Below are 14,518 nucleotides of genomic sequence, written 5' to 3' on the forward strand. Positions count from 1 at the left end.
TATGCAATGAAAAATGGTTATGTATTGCTAACGAAACTTCAACTTGTTTCGGTAAGAATAGTACCGATAGTTCTGTTTGCTCAGGACATGGTACTTGTTCTGCAGGAGTTTGTAAATGCAGTCCTGGTTACACTGGTGGCAATTGTTCTCTTCCAATTTGTTTCTCACTTGATGCCTCTGAATTTGGTGTTTGTTATGGCAATGGTAAATGTGTAGGACCTGACACTTGTAAGTGTGACTCTCTCTTCTCTGGAATGGAATGTGAAACACCAACTTGTAATGGTAAGACAGAACTCGATGGTGGTTGTTCATTCCGTGGTACTTGTAATTCCTACTCTCACTTGTGTGAATGTAAAGGAAACTTTGCTGGATCATCTTGTTCATCTTGTAAAAGTGGTTTCACTGGTACAAGTTGTGAAATTCCAATTTGTAATGGTATTAGCTCAATTGACAAGTCAGTTTGTAATGGAAGGGGATCCTGTTCTTCAGTCAATGGTTCATCTCCAGTGTGTGTCTGTTCAGGAAATTATTACGGTGCAAACTGTGGTTCCTTCAAATGTAATGGTCTTGAAAGATCCAACTCTTCAGTCTGTTCTTCAAGAGGTTCATGTCTTTCACCTGATACTTGCTCATGTAAAGGAAACTACGATCCTGCCTCATACTGTTCCAAATGTCTTCCTTCATACTCTGGTTCTGATTGTACTGTTGCAGTGTGTGATAGTGCAACTACTTGTAATAGTAAGGGTACTTGTAATGACAAGCTTCAATGTGTTTGTAGTGGAAACTACGCTGGTACATATTGTGACAAGTGTAAAGATGGTTTTGTAGGTACATCTTGTCAATACTCATGTTCTGCTGCTACTACTTGTAATGGCAAAGGTACTTGTTCTCAAATTGGTGAATGTATCTGTTCTGGAAATACTAATGGAAAGAAATGTGAGAATTGTAATGCTGGTTGGTATGGAGATAAGTGTGATTTCAATATTGATACTACTTCTTTCGAATTTAATGAGAATGGTGATTCTATCATTGCTACTGTTAAGAGCAGTATCAAGAAGAAGATTTCATGCTCTTCTCTCATTACTAATACTCATGTATTAGGAAGTGAACCTTCCTGTTTGTTGGATGGTGAGAAGAGTCAATTGGTTATTCAACTTGGTCCAATGGCAACTATTGTTATTGGTGGTAGTTTGAGTGTTAGAGCATACATTGATAGTAGTTCAGTTTCTTCTGTAACTGTTAAGGGCACCAACTACAAGTCTGTTGAGCCATCTGCTTATTTAACTTCTGACATTTCTTCTATTGCTTGTGGTAATATGATTTTGGACTCTTCTGCTTCATCCTCATTGGATAGAAGACAATTGATTTTCAGTTATTCAGCAACTCTTGCTCCTTCTAATCAAGATATTACACTTCTTAACTCACTTATTAGTGGCTCTACTGACAGCTTTGTCAAATTCCCAGTTAGTCAATTAAGTGCTGGTACCTATTCCGTCCAAGTTGCTGTACAAAGCTCATTCTCTGGAAAAGTTTCATATGCTACTTATACTTTCTCAGTTACTGAATCATCTCCTCCAACTTTGACCATTAGAAATGGTGCTTCTAGTTCAATTACTATCGGTAATTCATTGGCTATTGTTCCAGTTGTTACATTCCCATCTTGTTATCGTGGAAATCCATCCGCAAGTAGTTTGAAATACACCTACACTCAAACAAGTGGTCCAAGTCTTCAAATCAAGCAAAAGAATGAACTTTTGGTCTTTAGCTCAGATTATACTCAACTTACCGAAGAAGGTGACTATGTATTCACTTTGAAGGCATCTGAGCCTGGATATCCAGAAGCATCAGTTTCATTCAAGGTTTCAGCATCTGCTCTCCCATTACAAGTTTCTTTCAATATTAGAGATATGAGTCAATCTTTGGAAGACAATGTCAAGTTTAGAATTACAAAGAAAGATCCAAGCAATCCTACTTCTACAGATGGTCAAGTTAAACTTACTTGTACTGATTTGGAGACTTTAGCTTCATGCACTGGTTTTGACAATGGATTGAATATTGATCAATCAACTTTGTTGTTCGATAAGCAATTTACACCTGGTAGCTACATGTTCACTGCTGTTTTCAGCAAGTCTTCAAGATCTTCAAGTACTTCAGTCAAGGTAATTGTCACTAGTCAAACTAAGGCAACTTCAGTAAGAATTTACATTGATACTCCTTCAGGATCTGATGTTTCAGCTATTGATCCATCCAATGATTTGATCTTGCAAGCACAAAGCTTGGATCTTCTCTCCCCTCAAAGAGTATTCTCTTGGTCTTCCAGTGACTTTACCTTTGATTCTACTATTGATTTAACAAAGAAATATTTAACAATTCCAAAGAGTTTACTTGCTCCAGGTGCTTCATACTCTGTCTCTATTACTGTCACTGATGGTGTCAAGACTGGTCAAGCCAGTATTTCATTCATCGTTAATGCTCCACCATCCTTAGGTATTTTTGAAGTTTCTCCATCTACAGGTGTAGCTTTAGTTGATGAATTCAAAGTTTCATGTGGTAATGGTTGGTCAGATTCTCAACTTCCTCTTTCATTCAAATTCGTGTTCAGACAAAAGGGAGAAGAAATTTGGAAGGTATTGAAAGAAAAGTCTGAAACAAGATCTTTCAGAACTTCCATGCCAACTGGTCAATTGGAAATCAAGGCTATTGTTTATGATGCTAAGGGCGCTTTCACTGAAACCACTTCAAATATTAATGTCACTACTCCAGTTGATGTTAGTTCAGCTATTCAATCTTTGTCCGTGTTGACTACTTCTACCTTGACTCCTTCCTCTGCTTCATCAGCTTTGAGTGTCATTTTGGCAGTTAAACCAACCACAGCTGAAGATAAACAAAAATTGGTGGCAGCTGGTTTGAAGATTGTTCAAGCATACTTTGCTCAAATGGATGCTGAACAAAATGTCACTTCCCAAACAGAAGCTTCAACAAGTTCATCCTTGTCTGTTATTTCCTCAGTCAGTACTTGTGTTGAAAATCTTCCAGACGAAACTGTTAGTTTGACCATTACCAAATTCAAAGCAATGATTGAAGGTGCTTACTTGCTTCTCAAACTTGCAAGTCAAGATATCAACTCAGCACTTGACAGCGCTGCTTCAATTCAAACTCACGTTTCCAAGAAGGTCACTTCAAGATCTGTACTTTTCACTAAAGACGAAGTCAAGAGCATTGATTCTATCAAGGATACATTACTTTCACTCCAATTGAAGAATGCAGTTCCTGATATGCCTGCAACAAGAACATTCGGATCTGATTCTTTCTCTTATGCAAGATTACTCAGTGTTTCTACATTGAGCAGCTTGAATGAAACCATCAATTCAGTTTCATCATTCAAACTCTCTGCAACATTCAACAGTTTGAGTCAAGTTTCAAGCTTGGATAATGTCAAATTAGTTATGAAAGTTCAAACTCAAGCTAAGGCAGTTTCCAAACTAGTTACTTTCAGAGTAGAATCCAATGATGTAGATGTTGGTGTTTCATCCAATTCCAATACCACCTACATTGCTGAATTCAATATTGAAAAGAATCCATCAACTAGAAATATTAGAGAAACTAGAAATGTATGTTCAGTATTACAAAATGGTGTTTTGGTTGCAGCAAGTGGATGTACCATTTCTTCAACATCTGGTGGAATGTTCACCATTCAAGTTTCTTCATCTGGATCTTATGCCGTTGTCAGTGAAGAAGTTGTTGCTCCACAAGCTTCTCCAAAAACTAGCTCATCAAAGACAACCACCGTGATTACAACCAAATCAAACAATCTTGAATACCTTGCCTTCCTCGTTTTACTCGTTCCAGTAATTGCTGTCGTTGTTATCATTATTATTGTGGTTGTGTGCTGTCTCAGAAAGAAGAAGACTAAATACACGAAAGGACAACATGAAAGAAACTTTGAAGACAAGTCATTCATGGAATTGAATGAAATGAGAGAAATTTAAACCTAAATAAAATTTATAACCATTAATTACAAACGAATGCATCAATTTCTGTGTTGATATTCTTCGTCTTAAAAGGCGCAAGATCTTAGAGCTTTGTCATTGGTAGAAATTCATCCTTTACTTTTGTTTTTTAGCTATCATTAAGGAGATTGTTTCAGATGTGATTAATGGTTGCTTGATCTGCATTTTGGTTTTGTCCAATTGTTGGGAATACATTTTAATGTACGGTTCTGAAATAGCAAGTCTGGCAGAAACAAATAAAACATTCCCGTTCAATTTGGAAACAGCCAACTTGACAATTTCATCATCATCATTAAATGGACATCCAATAAAAATAAATGGGTGAACATTAATCCATTCCATAAAGGTCTTCATATTCACGAGCTGTGTGGGAAGATAGCTCCAAAACTCTCTCATCCTTGCTGCCTTATCAATTAGTTCCCCTTTGTTTGTGTTTGCTGGAAATAGTTTCTTGTGTAAATCAAGAATTGTTTGAGAGGAAGTTTCCCTTGACATGAATCTCAATAGTTTGATGTTTTCTTTGCATATTGCTATCCACTGCTTCACGCTGAAGATAATATCCGAAGGAAGAAAGTAAAATGCCTCTTCATAAGGTAAATTACTCCAAAAATCTGGATTATTCCTCAGTTTCTGATCTATCTCATTTAAAAATGTTGGATAACTTTTACGATTGATTAGTACATTGCACAACTTCTGTACGAACATAGCATCTGACTTTAACTTATCTGATATTAAAGAAAACCATAAAGGGTTAAATGTGCATACTTTCAAACAAAGTTCAGAATTATTTCCTATACTATTGTGAACTAATGGGAAAAGTTGAATGTCCAAATTGAAAATAGCATTGCAAATGTCAACATCTTTGAAATTTTCATCTGAAATATTTGATAGAATTGTCTTGGAGTTTCTATGTTTGAGTATTAATAATAATACTTGTTTCTCATTGAAATATTGACTCTCAGCAATCTTTTTTGGTAGTGTCAATTTAAGAATATCCATTAAGAACTTCTTGTCACTGTCGATGGATTTTTGATCAAGATTTGAAACAATATATTCTGCTACTTCTGCTTTCATATTTTTGTGTAAAGCAAATTTGTAAAGTGCCAAATCTTGTGAATATTTGATAATCTTGTAATAATTTTGATATTTTTGATCTGAAATTAGTTTCTCTATTAAATTTCTATCCTCTAATAATTTTACAAGTAGATCAAGTATACTTTTCGATCCTTTTTTCAAAATATCCACAAAAGTGTCATAATTCTTGCAATTCAAAGCCAACACTGTTACAACTCTTGCATCTTGCCTTGTTTTAGGAGAAAGTTTTGCATAGCTTCCATTACTTGTTTTAAGTAGCTCTTTTACTACCAGAAAATCATTGGAAATACTTTCTCTGACACTAGTTAAGAATTTAGGATGCGCAGCAAGTAATCGTCTTTGCACAATTCTTCCACAATTCAAAAACGATGGTGGGAAATCCAGTGAGAACCGTTGCTTCTTGAAAAGGTGACTAATAAGCATTTCATTTTGCTTATCATCCTCATCTAGTGATTTGAAATCACTCTCAGATATTACATATTTGGAAATTGGTAAGGAATGAAACCACATTTTCAGATAAATGTTCGATCTAATAGCTTTAGAACGAATCTCAAGAGATGATTTACACAAGACATTCAAATCATACAAATTCTGTAACTTTTCATACATGCCCATATCAATTAATCGTGAATCAATTTTTGAAATGGTTCTACTTTTAAGTATTGGTACATGTTCAATAGCTATTGAAATAGTATTCTCAGGATTACGAGATGAAGTGAGATAATCAGCAACTATTGCATAGTGAGTATAATAAAGAATTTCATCTTTTGTAAAGAGTTTGACATGATTCAGTAAGAGTTTCATATTCTTCGGATTCAATAATAAATTCTTATTGAATGTTGTATTCCTCTTGATTTCATCCGATAAATCCAAATATTCCTCTTTAGTGAGAACCAAAGCAAATGCCTTACAGCAAGCAATGTGTAAAGGCATACATTTTACAGAATATAAATAAAAAGCTTTTGATACTTGTTGGAAAGTTGCATAACTGAATAGATCAATGTATTCTAATATTGTACGGAAATAATCTGATGAAAGCTGTTCGATCATCATTTTAAATAATTCGAATGAGTTTAAAATATTGTTGCCGAAACTGCTATTTTTTTTTTAAATAATTAACCAGATGTTGTAAACGTTGATATTGAATCCGTGAGCTATTCTTGAATAAGTGGAAAAATTATCATCAAGCTTGAGAAATAGCATACTATGTAGTTTTTGAGTATGCCGCTCAATAAGCTGGTGTCATTAGAAATTCAATAAATTAATTTTCAAAATTGTTTATTTGTTTTAAACGAATGCCTTAGTCGACATCAACATCTTCGAATTTTGGTTGAGCACCAGATGGAGGAGCATCATCGGAAGAACCAGCACCAGCAGCACCGGCACCTGGGAAACCACCAGCACCTGGGAAGCCACCTTCAGCACCTGGCATACCACCAGCACCTTGGTACAACTTGGAAATGATTGGAGCACACTTGCCTTCCAATTCCTTTTGCTTAGCTTCGAATTCTTCCTTAGAAGCAGTTTGGTTGTTATCAATCCAGTTAATAGCAGCTTCACAAGCTTCCTTAATAGTCTTCTTGTCAGATTCTGGGATCTTACCAGCAAGGTTTGGATCTTCAACAGTTGACTTCATTTGATAAGCATATGATTCCAAATGATTCTTAGCTTCAACCTTCTTTCTCAATTCATCATCTTGAGCCTTCATGTTTTCAGCTTGTCTCAACATTTCGTCAATTTCTTCCTTTGACAATCTACCCTTATCGTTAGTGATGGTAATATTTTCAGTCTTACCAGAAGATTCATCCTTAGCAGCAACCTTCATGATACCGTTAGCATCAATTTCGAAAGTAACTTCAATCTTTGGAACACCTCTTGGTGCAGGTGGAATACCTTCAAGATTGAATTTACCCAACAAGTGGTTATCCTTAGTCATGGTTCTTTCACCTTCATAAACTTGAATGGTGACAGCAGTTTGGTTGTCAGCATAAGTAGTGAAGATTTGAGACTTCTTACAAGGGATAGTAGTATTTCTTTCAATCAATTTAGTCATGACACCACCAGCAGTTTCAATACCCAAAGACAATGGAGTAACGTCGATCAACAAGACTCTAGTTTCCTTACCAGTCAAAACACCAGCTTGAACAGCAGCACCATAAGCAACAGCTTCATCAGGATTGATGGACTTGCAGAGTTCCTTACCATTGAAGAATTCCTTAAGCATTTCTTGAACCTTTGGAATACGAGTAGAACCACCGACCAAAACGACATCATCAATTTGTGATTTATCCAAACCAGAATCTTGGAGAACCTTCTTAACTGGTTCGAAACAATTTCTGAACATATCCATATTCATTTGTTCGAATTTAGCACGAGTCATAGTAATATCCAAATCAATACCATCCATAATAGAATCAACATTGATAGAAGCGTTAGCAGCAGAAGACAAATTTCTCTTAGCTCTTTCACAAGAAGTTCTTAATCTTCTCAAAGCTCTTGGATTTTCTTGGAGATCCTTCTTGTGCTTTCTCTTGAATTCTTGGCAACAGAAATCGACCATTCTGTTATCGAAATCTTCACCACCCAAGTGAGTATCACCAGCAGTAGCCTTAACTTCGAAAACACCATCTTCAATGTTCAAGATGGAAACATCGAAAGTACCACCACCCAAATCGAAGATCAAAACGTTTCTTTCGCCCTTCTTGTTCAAACCATAAGCAATAGCAGCAGCAGTTGGTTCGTTGATAATTCTCAAAACTTCCAAACCAGCAATAGCACCGGCATCTTTGGTAGCTTGTCTTTGAGAGTCGTTGAAGTAAGCTGGGACAGTAACAACAGCCTTCTTAACTTGCTTACCCAAATATTGTTCGGCAATATCTCTCATCTTGGTCAAAACCATTGATGAAACTTGTTCTGGAGTGAAAGTGTGAGTTTCATTCTTGTATTCAACTTGAATGTATGGCTTATCGTCACCCTTGGTGATAACCTTGAAAGGCCAGTGCTTCATGTCTGATTGAACTGAAGAATCAGTGAATTTTCTACCAATCAAACGCTTAGCATCGAAAACTGTATTGTGTGGGTTCATGGCAACTTGATTCTTAGCAGCATCACCGATTAAACGTTCTTCATCAGTGAAAGCAACATAAGATGGAGTGGTTCTGTTACCTTGATCGTTTGGAACAATTTCGACGTTGTCTCCCATATAAACACCGACGCAAGAGTATGTTGTACCCAAATCGATACCGATGGCACCGTCAAAAACACCTGACATTTTATATATTGTTGTTGTAGTTGTTTTTTTTAACAAATATTTTCAGCGAAGGTTTTAAAATTCTCTGCGCTGCCTCCAGTGGCTGAAAATACATTCCGAAGTTACATCAAGCCTTTGAAGCAACATTTTCCTTGAACGTGATTTGTTGGCAGAGGTTAAAAATAAATTTCTTCATAGGCTTACCAAATATTCGTTGTAGTATCGGAAAGACTTCGGAAGTTGTGGGAATTTAAATTGTAATCAAGAGCAAACTATTTGAAGTATTATTTGGATGTTGATTCAAGGATAATGTATTGATGGAGAGTTTTAATGTATTAGTATTTAGATGATGTGAAGAGATTTCATAAGATTCCGAGTAAGTTTTATATGCTTGAGGAATATCTTACGGAATTTTACATTCCGAAAAAAATTGTAATGAGCAGAAACTTTGAGAAGGATAATTACTTTTGTTAAACAATACGGAACAACAAGAAATAATAACAAAACTTCTTGTTGATGCTGAAGCTGTACAACTACTATTAGTTGGAATGGAAATATAAGAACTTTATTTTGGATGTAGGAATTATCACAAGGAATTAATCAACAACAAAAATGTTCAAAAAGTTAATCACTAGTCTTTATAATATTCCGAAAAACATCATCAATAACAAGACACTTTACACTTTCTGATGATCATCTATCCAAGTGTTTGTCATCTCTAAACCTGTGGAATTTACACTCTCTATTAGAAATTTAACTTTTGGGAAGCAATTGCCAATTCACAGAAATTAATTACAAGTAATTGGATGGATAGGAGATTAGTCAATCACTCAAACATTTAACAGAGCTCTATATTTACAATAATCACCTAGAAGATGAAGGCATGGAGGCTTGTTTCACTTTCCAACTTGATACAACTCAGTGTTAATTTATAAGGGAGTGGGTTCTATTGGTTTGTTGAGAAAATTGAGTGAATAGGAAATTCAATTAGTGAATAAGGAGCCAAGTCCATCAGCACTTTCCAGTTTGACCCTCCTAGACATAAGGACAATAGACTAGGCTAAGAAGGAGCAAAAGTAATATCATTAATAATTTGAAAACTTAGAATTACCAGGAGTGAAATTGGTTAGTTGGTGTTGACATTATTTGATTTAAAACATCACGTGAATACAATTCGAATTGGAAGAAAGTTTAAAAAATTTGAGACTGAAAAGGCATGTTCTTTTAATGAGCACTTCTTTTGGAAGAAAGCTAACGCTTGGTCTCTTGCTGGAAGCTCAAATCACAAGATGTAATCTTGCTTAATGTTCCAAAAGAAAACCTCTTCAAATCTGACAGTCAACTGTTTTGCACTTGTTTTGGTGATGTAAGGTGTGTGCAATCAGCACCTAGAACAAAAACGAACTGTAACTGATCTAATCTGATTATTTAACAAAAAGAAAATACCTAAATCACCTTGAATATGATTTCCCTTGCTGTAATTTGCGCCTACTTTACATTCTTTGTATTGGCAAACTTCATCACAACTTCTGCTTTGGAACAAGCGACTAAACGAGGTTTCGTCAAAATACTCAAACAAAAAGAACAAAAGATAGTTTCTGTTTTGCTACACTTGCTCTACATGACCATACTGACACCCTTCTCCATTTGGTTTACAATTGCTGCATGGGATCACATCAAAGGAGATGTACTAGTTGATGGATATGAAATTTATTTGGAGATTATTCAAATTGGCATGGGATTCTACAAGTATGATGTTATCATTATGAAACCTCAGAAAGCTCGATTAGTTCACCACTTTGTCAGTATAATGGCCTACATCATGATTCTGTCGGAGAATAGCATTATTTGGTATGGAGCTGTTTTGAACATTGAAGCTTACAAGTTACCTTTGATTATTATGCAACTGTTGTACTATTTTGAAAAGAGTGAAACAATTTGGTACAAGGTAGCGAGAGGGTTGAGAATGGTACTATGGATTGTCATCAAGGGAGGATGTACTTTATTGTCAATTAGCAAGTCAATTATGCATGGATTTCCAAATGTTTATTCAGGTTATCATGGAATTATGATTAGTTCATCAGTGTTGATTACTTTTTACAGTTTGTATATTGTTTATCAGGATGTGGAATATTTTTATAGATTGGCAAGACCATTGAAAAAGAAAGAAGATGAGAATTTATCGTCTGTGGTGAAGGATTCCAACATGGATAAACATTTAGAAATGAAATCTATTGAAAGGAGTGCAAGTAATGGTCCAAATGTGAGTACGACGAATCTAATTGAAAATGTTCAAGTGTAAGAACAGTTCCACTGAAAAAAGCACTGAAGCCTTTTCCTTGATAAAAACTTGATATTTCTCTTTGATTCAGTTGTACATCATTCTTTAAATGGTACTTGGAACTTTCTTCGAAATTATCGAAGAAGATAGAGAACAATCTTCTTATTTGACCTTGAATTGTTTTAAAAAAATGGCTAGAAACAAGACACCTAAAAAGTGGAACATTTTTGAAGGATTCTGCGAAATGCTTTATGAAAAATACAAAAACATTGTTCCGAATGATGCTTTCGAAGGAGTTTGCTGGACAGATCTTCCCTTAATGAAAACTTTATTTGTTAAATTAAAGAAAGACACTCTATTAAGCAAAACTTTTAAGGGATTTCCAACAAACAATGGCTATAGAAAAACCGAAAAAAGATTCCCTACTGCGACATCAATTGCTAAAGATCATCCAGAAATTGTTCGTATATTCCAATCCTTCTTCTCAAAAAACGATCAAGCTTCAGAAAAGAATTTTTGAGGAGGTTGCAAAAAACCCTAATCTTTCTCAACAAGGTGTAGATGAAGATGAAGATTATGTAGATGAAGGAGATGATTCGGGAATGGATGATTCATCAAAGAAATCTCCTAAACAATGTAAAATGATGTCTACAACCGACAAAAGGAAGAGATCTGATGACTTAGATGATACCCGCTTGAAAAAGGAACCAAAACAAGAATTACAAGCCTCTAAGGATAAAGATATTCAATCAGAGCAATTTCAAGATAACAATACAGTTCGAGTACCAACAGTGGAAAAAGCTCAAGTTAAGAAAAGCAAACCTGTTGATGTTTCAAAAAACTTTGTGACAGAAATTAAGAAATCGATCAAGAAAGCTATGTTGACGGATGCAGACTTGAAATCACCTGATATGCTAAATTGTAATGAAGTAATAAGAAGTTTGGAAAAGGAGTTACATAAATATGAACCATTAATGAAGGATCAATTACTAGTTTGGGAATTGGAAAAGGCGGAATTGCTAAAGATTACAAATGAAAAGATCGCTGAAATTGACAAAGAAATGGAACAATTAAAGAATAGCTCATTTGCAAATATTCAGATTATCAAAGGATTGGCTGCATTTTTGGTTGGGTATTCTGAAAAAACAGGAAAAGAATTCAGAAGTGCCAAAGAGAAAGAATTGGAGGAAATTGATGATTTCTTAAAAGCACACAACTACCAAGAGTAACTTTTGAGGATTGGTTTAACAGGACAATCGTATACAATGACTATTTTTTTGAATCATTGACAGTTGAAGTCACTGCAAATCAATTTTAATTTAAACTAAATTACCATTAAGGGAGTGGGTTCTATTGGTTTATTGGAGTAAATTCACAATTGCTGCATGGGACCACACCAAAGGAGATGTATTGGTTTTGGTTATTGGATATGAAATTGGTTTGGGATTCTACATGTATGATGTGATCATTATGAAACATTAGAAAGATAGATCCACTTTGTCATAATTTTCTGCCATTACTTGTTTACTGCTGCACAATTAATTTCTAGAAAAATCAAAAAATCAAAGAATGAATAACAACTTCAAGGAGATTGGCAAAATATTAGCTCTGAAAACGAGGATTGATGGCACTAGTTGAACATGCGCACAATCTTCTAAAGTATTTGGTCTGCAAGTTCATTTAGTCAACCCGGCAAAATATTAGATTATACTTTTTTAGATTAGGAGGAGATTTTTAAAGACAATTCACTGTTCCCAATTCAAAACAATAGATATATTAGTGTTTTTCTGCTCTCGATTCCATCAATTCGGTCTATTTTGTCCTAATTCATTGAAACATCAGAACACATCAGAGATTTGATTTGTGGATCAAGTTGTAGTTTAGTAAATTCGAATCTACAGAACAGAGATATCCTAAACTAATGGTCTAACAACACATTATCATAAAATACAACCTCTCTCTCGAAATCATAAAAAAACAACAGAAAATGCCAAAAGTCACACCAGTCTTGGAAGAGAAACAAAACGGCATTGAATATCTTCAAGAAGCAACTTCATGCAATCAATCACTTCTCGAGGAATCTCAAATCAAACAAAGAAATTCCATTCTCTCATGCATTCTCAGTATCAGATTATTCCTCATTGCCATGATCACTCTAGTTGTCCTATTAACTTCAGTTTCGATTTGGGTAACTGCCTACACGATGAATGAACAGGCAGCAATGGAACAAGTCAATATCGTTATTGATAATATGAATGAAAAGATTGCAACTTTTGTAAATGGTCAACTGATTCCTGCCAAATATGTTGCTGATTCAATGGTTAATGATTATCATAGAGGATACATTGATTTAACAGATTCAATTAGAGAATACTTGTTTGATAGGATTAGTACGTTTGGTGTTTCGGTTACTAATCTGTGTTTCGGTGAAGGAGGTTACAATACTTTGTTTGCTTATTCAGTTTATGCTGATGGAAGTATAACATATGGAACAAAGAGACAAAATGAGAATCTTTTCGTATACAAAGCCAATAGAACTACTGGTGAATACTACATTGACAAGCCCACTATTAATAATATGACCTATACTATTAGAAATACTGATTATTACACTGAATCAATTGCTCTGGTTGACAAGTATCCAAATGGAGCTTTTGGAGCACCTTACAAAGTGTTGAATGGTCCTCAGTCCACCTATTGGAGCACTCCTGTGTATAATAGAACTGAATTACCACAAAAGAAGAATAGAATTGGTTTTGCAAAGATTAATATTTCATTGGCAGCCATAGCTCAATTTCTATCAAATGTCAAAGTCATGGAACGTGGTTATGTGATTATTTCAGAATATGGAAATGATTATGTCATTGGAAGTTCTCTCAATATTCCAGGTATTGACGATCGCAGAATCAAAATGACCAACATTACCACAAGAAGCGCAGGAAGCATCATGTCAAAGTTATTGAACTTCCAAAAGGTAAATTCACTCAATAACACTGCAAAAATAGTCACTTCACTCATGAATGAGAATGGTGAAAGCTATCTAGTTGCTTCCTCTCCCTATATCTTTCATAATTTACAATGGAGAATGACTCTCATCTTTGACGAAACTGAAATTAAAAAGGGAATCATTCAGAGCAGTTATGTAATCCTTGGAGTTTCTATTGGAGTTAGTATTTTGGGAATTATTGTGAGTGTTGTTATTGGTTGGTCAGTTACTAGTCCGTTTTTTAAATTGCAAACAGATTTCAAAAATATTGAAATTCTTGATCTTGTCAATGTCAAACCAAGAAGTTCCATATTTAGTGAAGCAAATGCAATTTATTCGAGTTTAACAGAGACTGTAAGATGGTTGGCGGAGATTAGAGCATTCATTCCTGACTCGATTTTGAATCAATTAGAAAGAACAAAATTTATGAAAGAAGGTAATCCTGAGAATAAGAAGGATAACTCAACCTTTGATCCTGGAATGTCATACATAGCTAGTTCACAAACATTGCAACGGGTAGGTGAACTGAAAAGTGGAATTTCGAATTATTCCAGTAGAATTTCCAAAACTTCTTCAGGAAAACCACAAGATGTCACAAATAATTTATTCAAAATTGGACTTTCCTTAAGAGATTGCTCAATAATTTACATGACAGTTCCAAATCTTGATGAAAATCATTATGACCTTTCGTCTGGTTTACTTTCCAATTTAATTTCCAAAGCACTCACTTCCATTTCAAGTATTTGCAAAACGTGTAAAGCAGATTTCCAAATCAAGTCATTTAATGAATTTATGATTTTATTCTCAGATAAGAAATCATCTGTAACCGCATTGGAAACCTCTTTAAAAATTCTCACCTTACTGAACTCGTTGAATGAGAGTATTCAAAGGATGGC

At 34.9% G+C, this 14,518-nt stretch overlaps 7 protein-coding genes across 7 annotated transcripts in view; 5 read left to right on the top strand and 2 right to left on the bottom strand.

The window, feature by feature from the left end:
* The window catches only part of NAEGRDRAFT_60003 (uncharacterized protein), a gene marked incomplete at its 5' end in the record, with an annotated part of 7,453 nt that extends 3,434 nt beyond the window's left edge, over nt 1-4,019 (top strand). The window contains one exon of the mRNA XM_002669157.1: nt 106-4,019. Coding sequence (XP_002669203.1) covers nt 106-3,989 — 3,884 coding nt within the window. The 3' untranslated portion in view covers nt 3,990-4,019. The remainder of the gene's footprint in view (nt 1-105) is intronic.
* Nucleotides 4,020-4,106: 87 nt separating this feature from the next.
* On the bottom strand, nt 4,107-6,155 carry NAEGRDRAFT_54386 (uncharacterized protein; the record flags this gene model as incomplete). Its single annotated transcript, XM_002669185.1, has 1 exon — nt 4,107-6,155. The coding sequence occupies one exon, from the start codon at nt 6,153-6,155 to the stop codon at nt 4,107-4,109; it is 2,049 nt and encodes a 682-aa protein (XP_002669231.1).
* A 204-nt stretch (nt 6,156-6,359) lies between these two features.
* NAEGRDRAFT_56405 (uncharacterized protein) lies at nt 6,360-8,399 on the bottom strand. The gene has a single exon (XM_002669186.1). The coding sequence runs from the start codon at nt 8,374-8,376 to the stop codon at nt 6,406-6,408; it is 1,971 nt and encodes a 656-aa protein (XP_002669232.1). The 5' UTR covers nt 8,377-8,399; the 3' UTR covers nt 6,360-6,405.
* A 1,418-nt stretch (nt 8,400-9,817) lies between these two features.
* On the top strand, nt 9,818-10,657 carry NAEGRDRAFT_75890 (uncharacterized protein; the record flags this gene model as incomplete). The annotated part of the gene is made up of 1 exon (XM_002669158.1): nt 9,818-10,657. The coding sequence occupies one exon, from the start codon at nt 9,818-9,820 to the stop codon at nt 10,655-10,657; it is 840 nt and encodes a 279-aa protein (XP_002669204.1).
* A 169-nt stretch (nt 10,658-10,826) lies between these two features.
* NAEGRDRAFT_75891 (uncharacterized protein) lies at nt 10,827-11,156 on the top strand (the record flags this gene model as incomplete). Its single annotated transcript, XM_002669159.1, has 1 exon — nt 10,827-11,156. One exon carries the CDS (start codon nt 10,827-10,829, stop codon nt 11,154-11,156), a length of 330 nt encoding a protein of 109 aa, XP_002669205.1.
* Nucleotides 11,157-11,280: 124 nt separating this feature from the next.
* Nucleotides 11,281-11,865, top strand: NAEGRDRAFT_75892 (uncharacterized protein; the record flags this gene model as incomplete). Its single annotated transcript, XM_002669160.1, has 1 exon — nt 11,281-11,865. The coding sequence occupies one exon, from the start codon at nt 11,281-11,283 to the stop codon at nt 11,863-11,865; it is 585 nt and encodes a 194-aa protein (XP_002669206.1).
* A 758-nt stretch (nt 11,866-12,623) lies between these two features.
* Nucleotides 12,624-14,518, top strand: part of NAEGRDRAFT_75893 (uncharacterized protein) — a gene marked incomplete at both ends in the record, with an annotated part of 2,525 nt that continues 630 nt past the window's right edge. The window contains one exon of the mRNA XM_002669161.1: nt 12,624-14,138. Coding sequence (XP_002669207.1) covers nt 12,624-14,138 — 1,515 coding nt within the window. The remainder of the gene's footprint in view (nt 14,139-14,518) is intronic.

Source organism: Naegleria gruberi, assembly GCF_000004985.1.
Source record: "Naegleria gruberi genomic scaffold NAEGRscaffold_86, whole genome shotgun sequence".
NCBI lineage: Eukaryota > Heterolobosea > Eutetramitea > Acrasida > Naegleriidae > Naegleria > Naegleria gruberi.

Bases quoted from the DNA above. Each gene is read 5' to 3' on its own strand.
- NAEGRDRAFT_56405 (XM_002669186.1), bottom strand. From the start codon at position 8,376: ATGTCAGGTGTTTTTGACGGTGCCATCGGTATCGATTTGGGTACAACA.